Genomic DNA, 13448 nt, shown 5'->3' with positions numbered 1-13448 from the left:
CTCTCCTCCAGGCCAGGGCCCCAATGGTGCTGCTGGTGTCCCTGAGGGGGGCTTCCCACTGAGTTCGGGGAGGCTAAACAGGGGTGACTCCCATTGGTATCCGTAGGCTCCAGGTGAGATCTCTGGGTGATCCTGCCGGTATCTGGCATTTGGGGGAATACCATCACTGTTCACTAAAAAGAGCTTCAATCCTTTGCTTTGTTCATTTCCTGCTGATGTCAGAGTCCAGGCATTTGACAAATGTGGCTACCAGTAACTTGCACTAGTCAGGAGCGATCATTTGTCATTTAAAGGAAGAAACAGGAGGCACCAGGCCATGGAATGGTAAGACATGCAGGGCAAAGGTCTGGTGTCTTGGCGCACTCATCTCCTCCCCACCCACTTAGCCAGGCCATTTTCTTTGAGGGAACTGGTTTGTTCTGCTTGCCCTTAAAACAGGGTCTGACAGACGCCCTAGCCAGTTTGCTCAGTGGACAGAGCGTGGGCCTGCGGACTTAAGGGTCCTGGGTTCCATTCCAGGTCAAGGGCACATGCCCAGGTTGCTGGATCCATACCCAGTGGGGGTATGCAGGAGGCAGATCACTGATTCTTTCTCATCATTGATTTTTCTATCTCTCTCCCTCTCCCTTCCTCTCTGAAATCAATAAAAATATAGGAAAGAAAGAAAGGAAGAAAGGAGGGAAGGAAGGAAGGAAGGAAGGAAGGAAGGAAGGAAGGAAGGAAGGAAGGAAGGAAGGAAGGAAGTTAAGTGACAGAAAGCAGAGTTGTCTGCAGTCGGTGGCTCTCTGGTACATGGAGACTTTTCTCTGCCTTCTGTTCCGTGGGAGAGTTTAACTTCAGAGCGTGGTTTAAGGAGGAGAGGTTTGAGGGGACCCGAGGCACTCTTTCTCTCCAACTCCGGAATCTGAAGATTAAGGATGACCCAGGAAGACCCCTCCTGACTCGGGCTATGTTCAGCACAGGGTAGTGTTTGGGGGATCCGAAGGCCCTAATTCCTGCTTGCCCTTCGCTGCCACTTAACTTCCGAAGCCTTCTGCCCTCTCCCTGTGCCTCTGGCTCAGTGTGAACCAAGAGCACCAAGCTTCCCCCACCAACCGCTGTGGGGGTGGGAGATTCACAGGGGCCCTCCCCGCACTCCCCAGCCTTGTCCTCACGCTCAGAAAGGCCATGCAGCGGGCAACCTTCCTTAAATTGAAACTCCGCAAATCTGTTTCACCCCAAGAAAGTGCAAACTGACGCCTGGACCTCCCAAGGTGGAGGAGGCCAAGGGGGTGGGGGGAGGGGTCTGCGTCTCTCTCCACCTTCTGGCCTCTCCAGCGGCTGGCTGCAGCTGGCTGAGAGAACGGGTTTTGGACATCCGGGGGCGGTCACCAGGGATTCCTAAATGGAACGGCTTCCTCTCCCCATTCCAGCCTTCAGCTTGGCCCCCATCCGCCCTTCCGGGCATCCTCTAGTCCGGGGGCCCGGGAGTGGAGAGCCCAGAGGAAAGGATAGCCCAGGCACCTTCCCGCCCCGCGCGCCCTCGTGCCGACTGTGTCCTCGGCCACCGTATGCGGGCGCCGTCCCCGCTGCGCGCCCGGGCCGCGGGGAGGCCGGCCCTGGCGGCGGGGCCCACGTCCCGGCGGGCGCCGAGGCCGGGACGCGCGAGGAGAGGGGCGGGGCGGCGCGCGGGCCGGGCTGGGGGTGTCGGATGTCACCCCTGCGCACACCTCGGCCTGGGGGGGGAGGAGGGGGGGCGGGGAGCGAACCACTGAGACGCCGAGACCTCCGCGGTCCTAGAGTGGAGCAGGAAGTGTCCCAGGGGAGGGAGCCGGAGGGTCCGGCCTTTCCTTTCCTCCGCGTCCGGCGGGCTCCAGCGGCGGCCAAGCCTGCGCGGCCGGCTAGCGGGGACGCGTCGCGGCGGTGAGTGCGGCCGGGCTCCCACGGCCCGCGCGGCGCCCTCCCGCCGCCTCTCCCAGCCCCAAGCACTCCGCACTCGCGGCCCCGCGGCCCCGGACCGACCCCGCGCGCCCGTCGGCCCCGCGCGCCCCCCATCCCGGAGCCAATCGCCGGGGCTCTGCGGGCGGGGAGATAAGGCGATATCGCCTTTCAGGTGCCTGCATTTCTTTCTACTGCTTCCCTCCCAGGTGGAGCCGTGGGTTTCTGGATGAGCTGGAGACGGGGCTTGGCTGGCCAGGGACGGAGTCGGGCCCAGCAGAGAGCCCGCCTCGGGAAGGCCACCGGGAGGCGGGCTGGGAAGGATGAGGAGCGGCTGTGGAGCCTAACGCCGCAGCAGGAGCGACTGGAGTTGGACGCCGGGAAGGAGTTCCAGACGGCGGGAGGTGCGGAGCCGGGAGCGGGCGGCGCTGGAGACGCGCGCGCGGGGGTGGGGGGTGCGTGCGCGCGCTGGGAGGGAAGCGGGAGAGGGAGAGCGAGGAAAAGCTCGCTCTTCCCTTGGCCTAAAATGCCCTCCCTTTCCTCGCTGCTGGTCCCGCGCTGTCCCGCCTCCATCAGCTGCTTTAAGCCCCGCCCCGCGCCACGGGAATCCCACGTTCGTTCATTCATCAGGCATCACTCCTGCGCCTCCTTCCACCAGGTGCCTGGGTGACAAAGAGGACCGCCACTGTCTGGTTAGGGCTGGTTCCCAGCGCACACTGAGTGCTGAGGGTGGGGCCTGGGTACCCTAGGTGGGGGCCGACCTGGGAACCCAGAGGCCCTGTCGTTGGGGTGGTGGGGCTGGTTCCAGATGCAGGAAGGGCACTGAAGGAAGGTGGCCATGGGGCAGGCTCTAAGGTGCCCAGCCAGACTTCTTGAGTCCTTTTCTGCCAGTCTGTTTTCCATTGGAAAGCAGAGCAGTCCAGACACTTGGTTTTTCTGACTGCCATTCCGTGGCTTTGCGGTTCTTCTGGTCTTCCTGTGAAACTGGAGCGGGGCCTGCATTCCACATGGGACCCTTAGGACCCTGAGCTGCTGGGGGTTAAGGTTAAGCTGGGGCGCCTCATACAGTCTGGGTATGGAAGTCCAGTGACTAACCAGTGGTCTCACGGCCTGAGAGAAGGGGAGGGACTTGCTCTGGGTCCCATAGTCTCAGAGTAGTGGCGTTTACTCTTTAAAAAAAAAAAAAATTAGAGCGAGAGGAAGGGAGAGCTAGAGAGAAATATTGATGAGAGAGAAACATCTATCTGATGCCTCCTGCACGCCCCCTGCTGGGGATCCAGCCGGAAACCAGGCTTGTTCCCTGACCGGGGAATGAACCTCCTGGTTCATTGGTCGATGCTCAACCATTGAGCCACACGGGCCAGGCAGTACTGGTATTTATAAATGCACAGCATTACTTTTCTCCTGGAATCTGAGGTGTGATTATCACTTTTGTCCCATTTTTTGTTGCTTTTTAAATGCTCATCTAAGGATATGTGTTTATTGATTGATTTGAGAGAGGAAAAAAGAAACATTGATGTGAGAGAGAAACATGGATCAGTTGCCTCCCATACACACCCCGACTGGGGATTGAACCTGCCACCCTTTGGTGTATGGGACGACGCTCCAACCTACTGAGCTGCCCTGGCCTAGGGCTTGTCTGGGTATCTTCTCGGCCATGTGTTTTACTCTTGTCTCCCAGTGCAGACTCTGTGGGTGAGGGCTGGTCTGGCTGTGTGGATCCAGCAGGCCACCAGCAGGGTGGGTTTTCCCTCCTCAACATGCCTTCACGGTTCTTATCTGGAGCATCTGTCTTTGTCTTTCCAACTCATGCTGTAAAGGTCTCAAGGGCAGGAACGGTGACTTTGGCTCAGAGATCCCAGGATAGCAGCCTGCTTAGCTCGGCCCTCTTGGGTTTTCTCCAGGAGGATCTGGCCACCGAAGGTACCACGGAGTCTTACTTCCTTCTCTCTCCTGCATGCAGCCCTGTCATTGTCCTGGGATGCTCGGAATGTCTTTGTCACATTGAAAGGCCACCGCTTTTCTCCCGGACTCCCTGCCTTGTCTGTCAGGTTGACCAATTACGGGGACCCTGCAATGATGCTGTGGGGGGTGGCAGTTCCCTCTCTCCATTTGTATAAGGACCAGACCAGTCACACTGACACTTCGCACGTGTCCCAGGGCTCCTCCCGAGGGCTGGTCTCTGGGCCTTGTCACTCTCCCCATCACCACCCTCCACACCTACTTACAAGAGACCAGAGTATTGAAGCCAGTGATTTCTGTTTGGACATAGGGTCGTCTTCTGCTGCTGACCCCCATCAAATCCCATCATGCCCACAGCCCTGTGTCCCCGAGTCTTGGCTCCGAAGGAAAGTGAGGAGCCCAGGAAAATGAGGAGCCCACCGGGAGAGAGCCCTGGACCCCAGGGCGAGCCTCCCAGCCCCGAATCCTCCCGACGCCTCTTCCGCCGGTTCCGCTACCAGGAGGCGGCGGGCCCCCGTGAGGCCCTGCAGCGCCTCTGGGACCTGTGCCGGGGTTGGCTGTGCCCCGAGCGGCACAGCAAGGAGCAGATCCTGGAGTTGCTGGTGCTGGAGCAATTCCTGGCCATCCTGCCTCGCGAGATCCAGGGCTGGGTGCGTGCCCAGGAGCCGGAGAGCGGAGAGCAGGCTGTGGCTGCTGTGGAGGCACTAGAAAGGGAGCCAGGGAGACCCTGGCAGTGGGTGAGTGGAGCAGCTGCTCTGGGCTGGCTGGAGGTTGGGCGGGGGGAGAGGGTAAGAGCCAGCAGTGTAGAGAGGGGCCACTTCCCTACACACACACACACACACACACACACACACACACACCCTTCCCCTGTCCTGGCAGGGATGAGGAATTCTCTCCAGAACTCTTGCTTTGGTGAAGTACACATGAGTGTTGGTTTCTCGGTAGAGCAGGTTATATTCCCTAAAGGCTCTAACTAGGAAGATAAATCCTTCCCCTTTACAGCCCTGTCCAAAGCCTGGGCTGAGCCTCCAGTGATCAGCTGTGGAGGTGATGGTCAGTAGGCCAAGGGAGGGAGATTGCACAGCCTCTGGCCCTTGCTGGCTAGGGACCTCTCCATGAGTCCTGAAAAGCTCTCTCTGGGATTGCAGCTCAAGCACTGTGAGGACCCCGTGGTGATTGACGATGGGGATGGCCCTCTGGACCAGGAGCAGGAGCGGCTGCCAGCAGAGGCCCAGAGCCACCTTGCAAAGAGCCAGGAAGCCCAGCCAGTGGCCCTGCCCCAGGGCCCTGGGCTCCCAAGCAGACTGCCAGGCCAGCTCAGCGGGGACCCAGGTAGGGAGTCTGGGGCGGGGGCGGGCCGGCCTGTGTACCCCACCTTGTGCCTTAGAGGTGGCTCTTGACCTCAGTAGTTCTCTCCTATCCCCTGAGGAACCATAAACAACTTTCAAGGTCTGAGTTCCTCCCTAGAGTGATTGAACCAGAATTTCCTGAGGGTGTCTGTTCTTTTCATGGTGCCCCATTCACTCAGAGGGACCTCTGTCTCCCAGTGCAGGCTCTGTTGTAAGGGGCTGTCTTTGAAGCTGCACCATCTTCTCTCTGTGAGGGTGCATTTCTGGGCTTTGTCATTTTGGGGGGACAGCCGGGCACTATTGGCTGTCCCAGCAGGGCTGTGTGAGGAGCCGAGTGTGGCCATATCCTCTTGTCTCCCTGAACCTCTCTTTCCCAGCTAAACAGCCCCTGATCTCAGGCTTGTTATGATGTTGCAAGGAAATACAGAAATACTCTCAGAGGGAACAGGTTGGGGTCTCAGGGTTTGGGGCTTGAGTGTCACCTAGCCATGTCGCAATATCTGTACAAAGTGTGTGGGTGGCTTCAGGCAGGTGCTTTTGGCACCAGGTACACTTGACGTGGAATCCTCTCGCTATAACCCAGGCCATGCTTCTAAACTCCGAAAGCCTCAGTTTCCTGGTCCGTCCAAAGGAGGTAATCATTACCCTTATTGGGTTTCTTGAGGATTAAAGGATTATATCCATAAAATGCTAAGCAGGGGGCCTGAGGCAGTCATGATTTTCAGTTGAAGTAATCCTATGGGAAGTTGTGCTGCCGTGGGGTTAAGGGACCTCTGTGGTGTGAGGGTTGTTTCAGGCAGACTTACTGCTTACATTGTGCTACAGATAACAGATGAAAGGAGGGAGGATGCCAGGAGAGTATTCTTAGAGAGTATTATTGAGATTCAGGGTCGTCCTTAACATTGTAATAAGTTTTTAAAAAAGCATATTAAATTTCTTTATGGGTTAAACTATATTGACTTCTGTATAAACCAAACTCTTCAGCCTCCCCTTGGTTAAAAGTCCAGATAGTTGTGTTAGTCTTTCAGGAATGTCTGAACAAAGTCCCACAGACAGGGCAGCTTAAACAATAGACATTTACTTTCTTCCAGTTCTGGAGGCTGAAAGATCAAGACCAGGTGTCAGGAGGGCGGGTTCATTCTGAGGCCTCTCTCCTTGGTGTGTGAATGGCCATCATCTCCCTATGACCTCATGTGTTTCTCCCTTTGTGGGTGTCTTAATCTCTCTTTTTTATATAAAACTTACGATTTTAACTAAAAAAGTTTTTTTTTATTGATCTTAGAGAGAGGAAGGGAGGGAGAGAGAGAAACATCAATGTGAGAGAGAAACATTGATTGGTTGCCTCCTGCATGCCCTCTACTTGGGATTGAGCCTGCAACCCGGCATGTGCCCTGACTAGGAATCAAACCTGCCACCTTTTTTCTTTCTTCTTTAAATACTTAGAGGCCCGGTGCACAAAATTCGTGCACGGAGGTTGGGGGTCCCTCAGCCCGACCTGCACCCTCTGCAGTTCGGGAGCCCTCAGGGGATGTCCTACTGATGGCTTAGGCCCGCTCCCCCTGGTACTCTGCTCTCTGTGGGGCCTGCCTGCCCTACACCGCGGCAATGGGCAAGTAGGCCCTGCTGGGTGCTGCCTGCGGGCCGCGCTTGCCTGCTTGCAGGTTGCTGCGGCGATGGCCAACTGGCCCTGCTGTCAAGCTGTGCCGCCCACCCTGGAGTCGCTGGTTCAGCCCTGCCTCACTCTCCGGCCCTTGAAGCAGCCTCAGCGGCTGTTGACCAGGCCCTCCCCCAGTGCAGGCATGCATGGAGGCCCCTGCTGCCCCACTCCCAAAGTTGCATGCACAACCTCCTACTGTCCGGTCAATACGTTACGGCGTCTTGGTTAATTAGCATATTTCTCTATTATATATATATAGATATATATATAGATGTTTTTTATTGATTTCAGAGAGAGAGGGAGAGAGAGATAGAAACATCAATGATGTGAATCATTGATGGGCTGCCTCCTGCCACGTCCCCTACTGGGGATCGAGCCCACAACCCTAGCATGTGCCCTGATGGGGAATCAAACTGTGATCTCCTGGTTCATGGGTTGATGTTCAACCACTGAGCCACACCAGCCGTCAAACCTGCTACTTTTTGGTGTACCAGCCAGGGCTTAATCTCTTCTTATAAGGACATCAGTCATATTGGGTTAGGGCCCATCCTAAAAACTTTATGTTAACCTAACCCTTTGCACTCGCTTGCTTTTTTCTCGATTCCTGCTACCGATGCTAACCATGTCGAGTCACACTCGACATCCGAGTGCAAAAGGTTAATTACCTCTTGAAAGACCCCCATCTCCAAATACAGTCACATTTTGAGGTCATAGGGGTTGGGACTTCAACATGTGAATTTGGTGGGGACATAATTTAGTCTAACGACAAGCTTAAGGGAAGCAACCATTAGTCCAAATAAACACTGCATGTGCAGGCAGCTTGGGATATGCAGGTTGTGGGTAGCAAGAATGCCCTCAGAAGTAGCTGCCCCAGCCTAAGCTGGTGCTTCTTGAGGAAGTTCAGAGATAAGCCAGTTACCACTGATGGGATTCTGGTCCAAAAACTCAGCTCCTCCATTTTCCCTGAGCAATAATAAGGACAAAGGAGCCATGATGAGTTTGTTACTAGGAAGACCTTAAAGACTTAAAGTGATTTGTCATTGGGATGAGCCACCAGTAAAAACCTTGTCGTTCCTAATCTTGAAAATCTTTCCAAAACGCTAGATCTTATTTAAAGGATAAAGCATTCCACTTGGGATTGATTTGTAAAAGTGTCCGTGTACTCATGTCCCCTGGGAAAGGTAGGGAGAAGCTGTCATTCATCCCCCAGAAGCTGGCAGGGTACGAGAGCAGAATGAACTCCCCCCCCCCCCCCCTCACATCCACACCCTCCCTGCTGGAGCTTTCCCCAGCAGAGTGAGGAGGCTGCCTCCCTCGGGGACCCCCAGTGTCACTGCTGGCTACGCCGTCCCCTGTTCTGCCTCCTGTTTGGACCCTTGTTTTAAATAGTTACACCTTTCCCAGCGGCACCTTGGTGAGAGATGCTGGCTTCTGTGTTAGCTCTGAGGCTGATTTAACATGTGACCAGGATCAGCCTTAAAAGACCAAGAGACGGCCCTAGCCGGTTTGGCTCAGTGGATAGAGCGTCGGCCTTCGGACTGAAGGGTCCCAGGTTCGATTCCGGTCAAGGGCATGTACCTTGGTTGCGGGCACATCCCCAGTGGGGGGTGTGTAGGAGGCAGCTGATCGATGTTTCTCTCTCATTGATGTTTCTAACTATCCCTCTCCCTTCCTCTCTGTAAAAAAAAATCAATAAAATATATTAAAAAAACAAACAAACAACCAAGAGACGATAGTGCAGCTTTCCAAGTCTTACTCTGTGAAAGGAGCACCTTTTGAAACATAACTTATTTTCACATGGCTGCACCCTGGGCCAGGTATGGGGCTCTGCTCACAGAAGCCTGAGCAAGGTGTAGTTGCCAGTCGGAGAGAAGTCTGTTGGAATAGCAGCCCCTGCCCCCCAGGCCTCAAGGTCAGGCTAAGGGAGGTGGTCCCAGTGCTACACTCTGCACTTTGTAGTGGGCTTCATCAAGTGCTTCTTCCGGGAGGGGGGGTGGGGGGGGGGGGGGGGCGACACCTAACAGGGACACAGTCTTCTGGAGTTTACAGTTTATAAACTGCCAGGTGTATACATTTCTATGACCCTGGAGCCCCACAGTGATTTTCATTGCTGGCAGCTCTTACTGATATCTTGACTCAGAGCTCTAACCTCTATTTTCCCCATATTTCGGATCATGAAGTCGAAGCCCCTGCATCTGAGGGGAGTTACATTGCGACTTGGTGGCAGGGCCAACTCAAGCCCAGGCATTCCCTGTTAAAAGTCCCCCTAGTTGTGTCTGAAAGCAACGTAACAAATCTTGTAGTTTGCCCCAAGTTTTTTATCTGCATTATCTTGTAATCTTCCCAGGTAAGAAAAGAGGCCCAGGGTTGTGAGACACGCTTTTCTCATCTCTTTCAGTTCCTCAGGACCCCTCCCTCCTTCAGGAAGGGAGCATGAGGGATGGACAGCAGATGACCTCTCTCCAGCTGCCCCTGGTGAGTGACTTCTGTGAGAACCCTTGAAAACCCCGCTTTGCCTCTCTGTCAGCTACAGGGAAGCTTTGCCAGGACCCTGGCCAGCTTTCTGTCTGCCGCACAGGCTGTTCAGCCCAGCCTAGAAAAGATAAGAGGACAGATGTGAGTTTATGTGACTCCCATCCCTCCTCCTGCCCCATAGTCCGGGCTGCTCACTATGCCGGCTGTGCTGTCACCTTCGGGAGCCTGTGTGGACTATGGTGGTGGACAACAAACATCCCGGAGTCCCCGTCTCTCTTCCTCTTGGCATCTTGGTGTCCCGTCCAGTGAAAAAGGGGAGGGGAAGAGATAGATTTCTTTGGTACCGTCACGTAGCCGTGCAGAGGGCTGTTCGGGGGTTTCCACGTAAAGCTTCTTTCTCAGGTGTCCTCCCCGGGTGGGAGCTGTTTTTGGTCTGGCAGCCGTCTTCACTCCCCTCTTTCCATCCCAGGTCCTGCCTCGGGCTGTGGTTTCTGACCACACCCCCTTAGTTTCCCTACTGACCACTTTCCTTTGGCTGACATGAAATTCAGTTATTACCAGAACGTCGGTGCTGTAAAGGGGTGGACCCTGTTGTTACTGGTTCTCAGCAGATGGAAGACTCTCTGAAGGACAGTAGACAGTTTGTTCTCTGCACATCCATGTAGCAGGACTTCAAACTTGGGAGGGGGTTCAGCTCAGGACGAGAGGGAATTTGCTGGGCACATGGAGTGGGGGATTGTCCATTCCCTTGGAGCTGTACCCCTGGAACACAGCATGTGCTGATACCTTTGACCCGTACAACTTGCAAAGTGATGCTATGAATTTAGTATCTGTTGAGTTTCGGTTGTTCACCTTTGAATTTATCCAGGTCCCTGTAGATGCCACAGTGAGCAGAAGAGACAGGTTCTGATAAATCTGCTCTTTATCACTCCATTGAGGATTGTTTCTGCCCAGTGCACTAAAAGTCACCATCCTGAAGGTCTTATTTTTTAGGGCTTTTTCTTTTGAATTTTTCTCTCTCTCTCTTTTTTTTTTTAATATATTTTATTGATTTTTCACAGAGAGGAAGAGAGAGGGATAGACAGTTAGAAACATCGATGATAGAGAAACATCGATCAGCTGCCTCCTGCACACCCCCCACTGGGGATGTGCCCGCAACCAAGGTACATGCCCTTGACCGGAATCGAACCCGGGACCCTTCAGTCCGCAGACCGACGCTCTATCCACTGAGCCAAACCGGTTTCGGCTCTTTTGAATTTTTAATTGTAAAATACATACAACAAAATTTACAAAATTTGGTTGACATGAAATTCAGTTATTTTTAATGTACAGTGGTGTTTTTAAATGTTCAGTAATCTTAAGTATATCCCATTGTTGTGCAACCAATCTCCAGAATTTTTTCATCTTTCCAAACTGAAACTCCTCACCCATTCAGTAATAATTCCCCATTCCCGCATACTTCTGGTCCCGGCACCCACCATCCCACTCACTCTAGAGAGCACACATACGTCGAACCATGCAGCATTTGTCCTTAGGAGTCTGGTTTACTTCCCTCGGTGTAATGTCCTAAGGCTCATCCATGATACAGCATGTGTCAGAATTTTCTCCTTCGTGAAGGCTAAATGATATTTCGTGGTGTGTACTGTATATAACCCATTGTGCTTATCCACTCACTCTTTTTAAAATAAAATATTTTTATTGATTTTTAGAGAGAAAGGAAGGGAGAGAGAGAAACATTGATGTGAGAGGGTAACGTTGATTCACTGCCCCTTGCAGGCCCCCTATTGGGAACTGACCTTACAGCCCTGGCATTCCTGACCAGGAATCTAACCAGCAACCTTTTGGTGTTTGGGACGATGCCCAACCAACTGAGCCACACCGGCCAGGGCATTTCATTCTTTGATGGACAATTAGGTTGCTTCCACCTTCTGGCCACTGTCAATAATGTTGCTGTGAATATTGTGAATATGGGTGCATTTATTTATTTTTTTTAGGTAATCATAGATTCACCTCAGATGTAAGAAATAACAGATACAATACAATACAATGTTACAAGCTGGTAGATACAATGTCATAAGCAGCACACTGACATCAGTACACACAGGATACAGAACGTTTGCTTTCAGAAGCATCCTTCCTATTGCCTTTTTCGGCCATACCCACTGCTCTCACCCCAGCCTCTCCTTGGTCTCTGATAACGATCGGATAGTGTTTAATAACATTACTAGTAAGTAGGTGGGTTCATACAGTATGTCACATTTAGGTATGGACTTCTTAAAAAATTTATTGGGGTGACACTGGTTAACAAAATTATACAGGTTTCAGGTGCACAATTCTACAACACATCATCTGTACACTATTGTATGTTCACCACCCCAAGTCAGGTCTCCATCACCATTTATCCCCCCTGAACCCTGCTCCCTTTCCTCTAGCCCCCCTCCCCTCCTCAGTCTCCACACTATTGTCGCTGTCCGTAAGTTTTTTAGGTTTTCTCTCTTTGTTTTTTCCCCCAATCCCTCCGCCTAACATTCAGACACCCCCCAAAACTCCCCCTCCCCTGCTGTCAGCTGACTCTCTATAAGTCTGTCTCTATTTTGCATGTTAGTTCATTTTGTTCATTAGATTCCACATGTGAGTGAAATCATATGGTACTTGTCTTTCTCTCATTGGCATATTTCACTTACATAATGTTCTTCAGGTCCATCTATGCTGTCGCAAAGGGTACGATTTCCTTTTTTTTTTTTTTACAGCCAAGTAGTATTCCATTGTGCAAATGTACCACAGCTCTTTTTATCCACCCATCCACTGATGGACAGTTGGGCTGCTTACAGATCTTGGCTATTGTAAATAACACTGCAATGAACATAGGGGTACAAATATTCTTTCGAATTAGTGTGTCGTGTTTCTTCCGATAAATTCCCAGAAGTAGTGGAATCACTGGGTCATAAGGCAGTTCCATTTTTAATGTTTTCCATAGTGGCTGCACCAGTCTGCATTCCTACCAACAGTGCTCAACCACTGAGCCACGCCAGCCAGGCTCCTTTGTCAAATATTAATTGACCCAAAGGTGTGCGTTCAGTTTGGGGATCTCTATTATGTTCCATTGATTTATATGTCTTATTTTTGTGCCAGTACCATGCTGTTTTGATTACTATGGCCTTGTAATATAGTTTGATATCAGATAGTGTGATTCCTCCAGCTTTGTTCTTTTTTTCTCAAGATTGCTGTTGCTATTTGGGGTCTTTTGTGGTTCCATATAAATTTTTGGAATATTTGTTCTAGTACTATGAAATGTACCATTGATATATTGGTAAGAATTGCATTGAATCTATAGGTTGCTTTGGGTAGTATGGATGTTTTAATTATATGTTAATTCTTCCTATCCATGAACATGGTATGGTATATGCTTCTACTTACTTGTATCTTCAGTTTCTTTCTTCAGTGTCTTATAATTTTCCGAGTACAGGTCTTTTACTTCTTTGGTTAAAATTATTCCTGGGTATTTAATTTTTTTTTAAGCAGTTGTGAATGATACTGTTTTCTTAGTTTCCCTTTCTGATAGTTTATTATTGATGTATAAAAATGCAACTGAGGAATTTGCACATGGCTCACCAATTCTGCAAGTTTTGAATTGCAATCCTTTCTTTTTCCTGAATAAATACTTTTTGGTGATGAATAAATAAAGCAACTGATTTCTGGATATTAATTTTGTATCCTGCTACTTTACTGAATTCATTGATCAGTTCTGGTAGTTTTTTGGTGGAATCTTCAGGATTCTCTTGTTCAGTATAACGCCATCTGCATATAATGACAGTTTTACTCCTCCCTTCCTAATTTGGATGCCTTTTATTTCTTCTTGTCTGATGGATATGGTTAGGATTTCCAGTACCATGTTGAATAAGAGTAGTAAAAGTGGACATCCATGTCTTGTTCCCTATGTTAAGGGGAATGCTTATAGTTTTTGCCACTGAGGATGATTTTGGCTGTGGGTCTGGCATATATGGCCTTTATTACATTGAGGTATGTTCCCTGTATTTCCACTTTGCAGGGAGTTTTTACATAAATGGGTGCTCTATTTTATCAAATGC

At 51.4% G+C, this 13448-nt stretch overlaps 1 protein-coding gene across 2 annotated transcripts in view; it reads left to right on the top strand.

Annotated features, from left to right (window-relative positions):
- The first annotated feature begins 1817 nt into the window (after nt 1–1817).
- The window catches only part of ZNF496 (zinc finger protein 496), a 38251-nt gene continuing 26620 nt past the window's right edge, over nt 1818–13448 (top strand). Inside the window, exons 1-6 of one of the 2 annotated variants that reach the window (XM_054717167.1) lie at nt 1818–1902; nt 2127–2321; nt 3738–3840; nt 4190–4616; nt 5028–5211; nt 9284–9360. In XM_054717167.1, the coding sequence (XP_054573142.1) occupies nt 4227–4616; nt 5028–5211; nt 9284–9360 (651 nt within the window). In that variant the 5' untranslated portion in view covers nt 1818–1902; nt 2127–2321; nt 3738–3840; nt 4190–4226. Of the gene's footprint in view, nt 1903–2126; nt 2322–3737; nt 3841–3899; nt 3969–4189; nt 4617–5027; nt 5212–9283; nt 9361–13448 lie in introns of those variants that run through there. The other variant, XM_054717168.1, reaches the window with a different exon arrangement.

Source organism: Eptesicus fuscus, chromosome 6, assembly GCF_027574615.1.
Source record: "Eptesicus fuscus isolate TK198812 chromosome 6, DD_ASM_mEF_20220401, whole genome shotgun sequence".
NCBI classification, from domain to species: Eukaryota; Metazoa; Chordata; class Mammalia; order Chiroptera; family Vespertilionidae; genus Eptesicus; species Eptesicus fuscus.
Note: the sequence above shows the minus strand (reverse complement) of the source record. Positions and strands in the feature narration are given on the sequence as shown.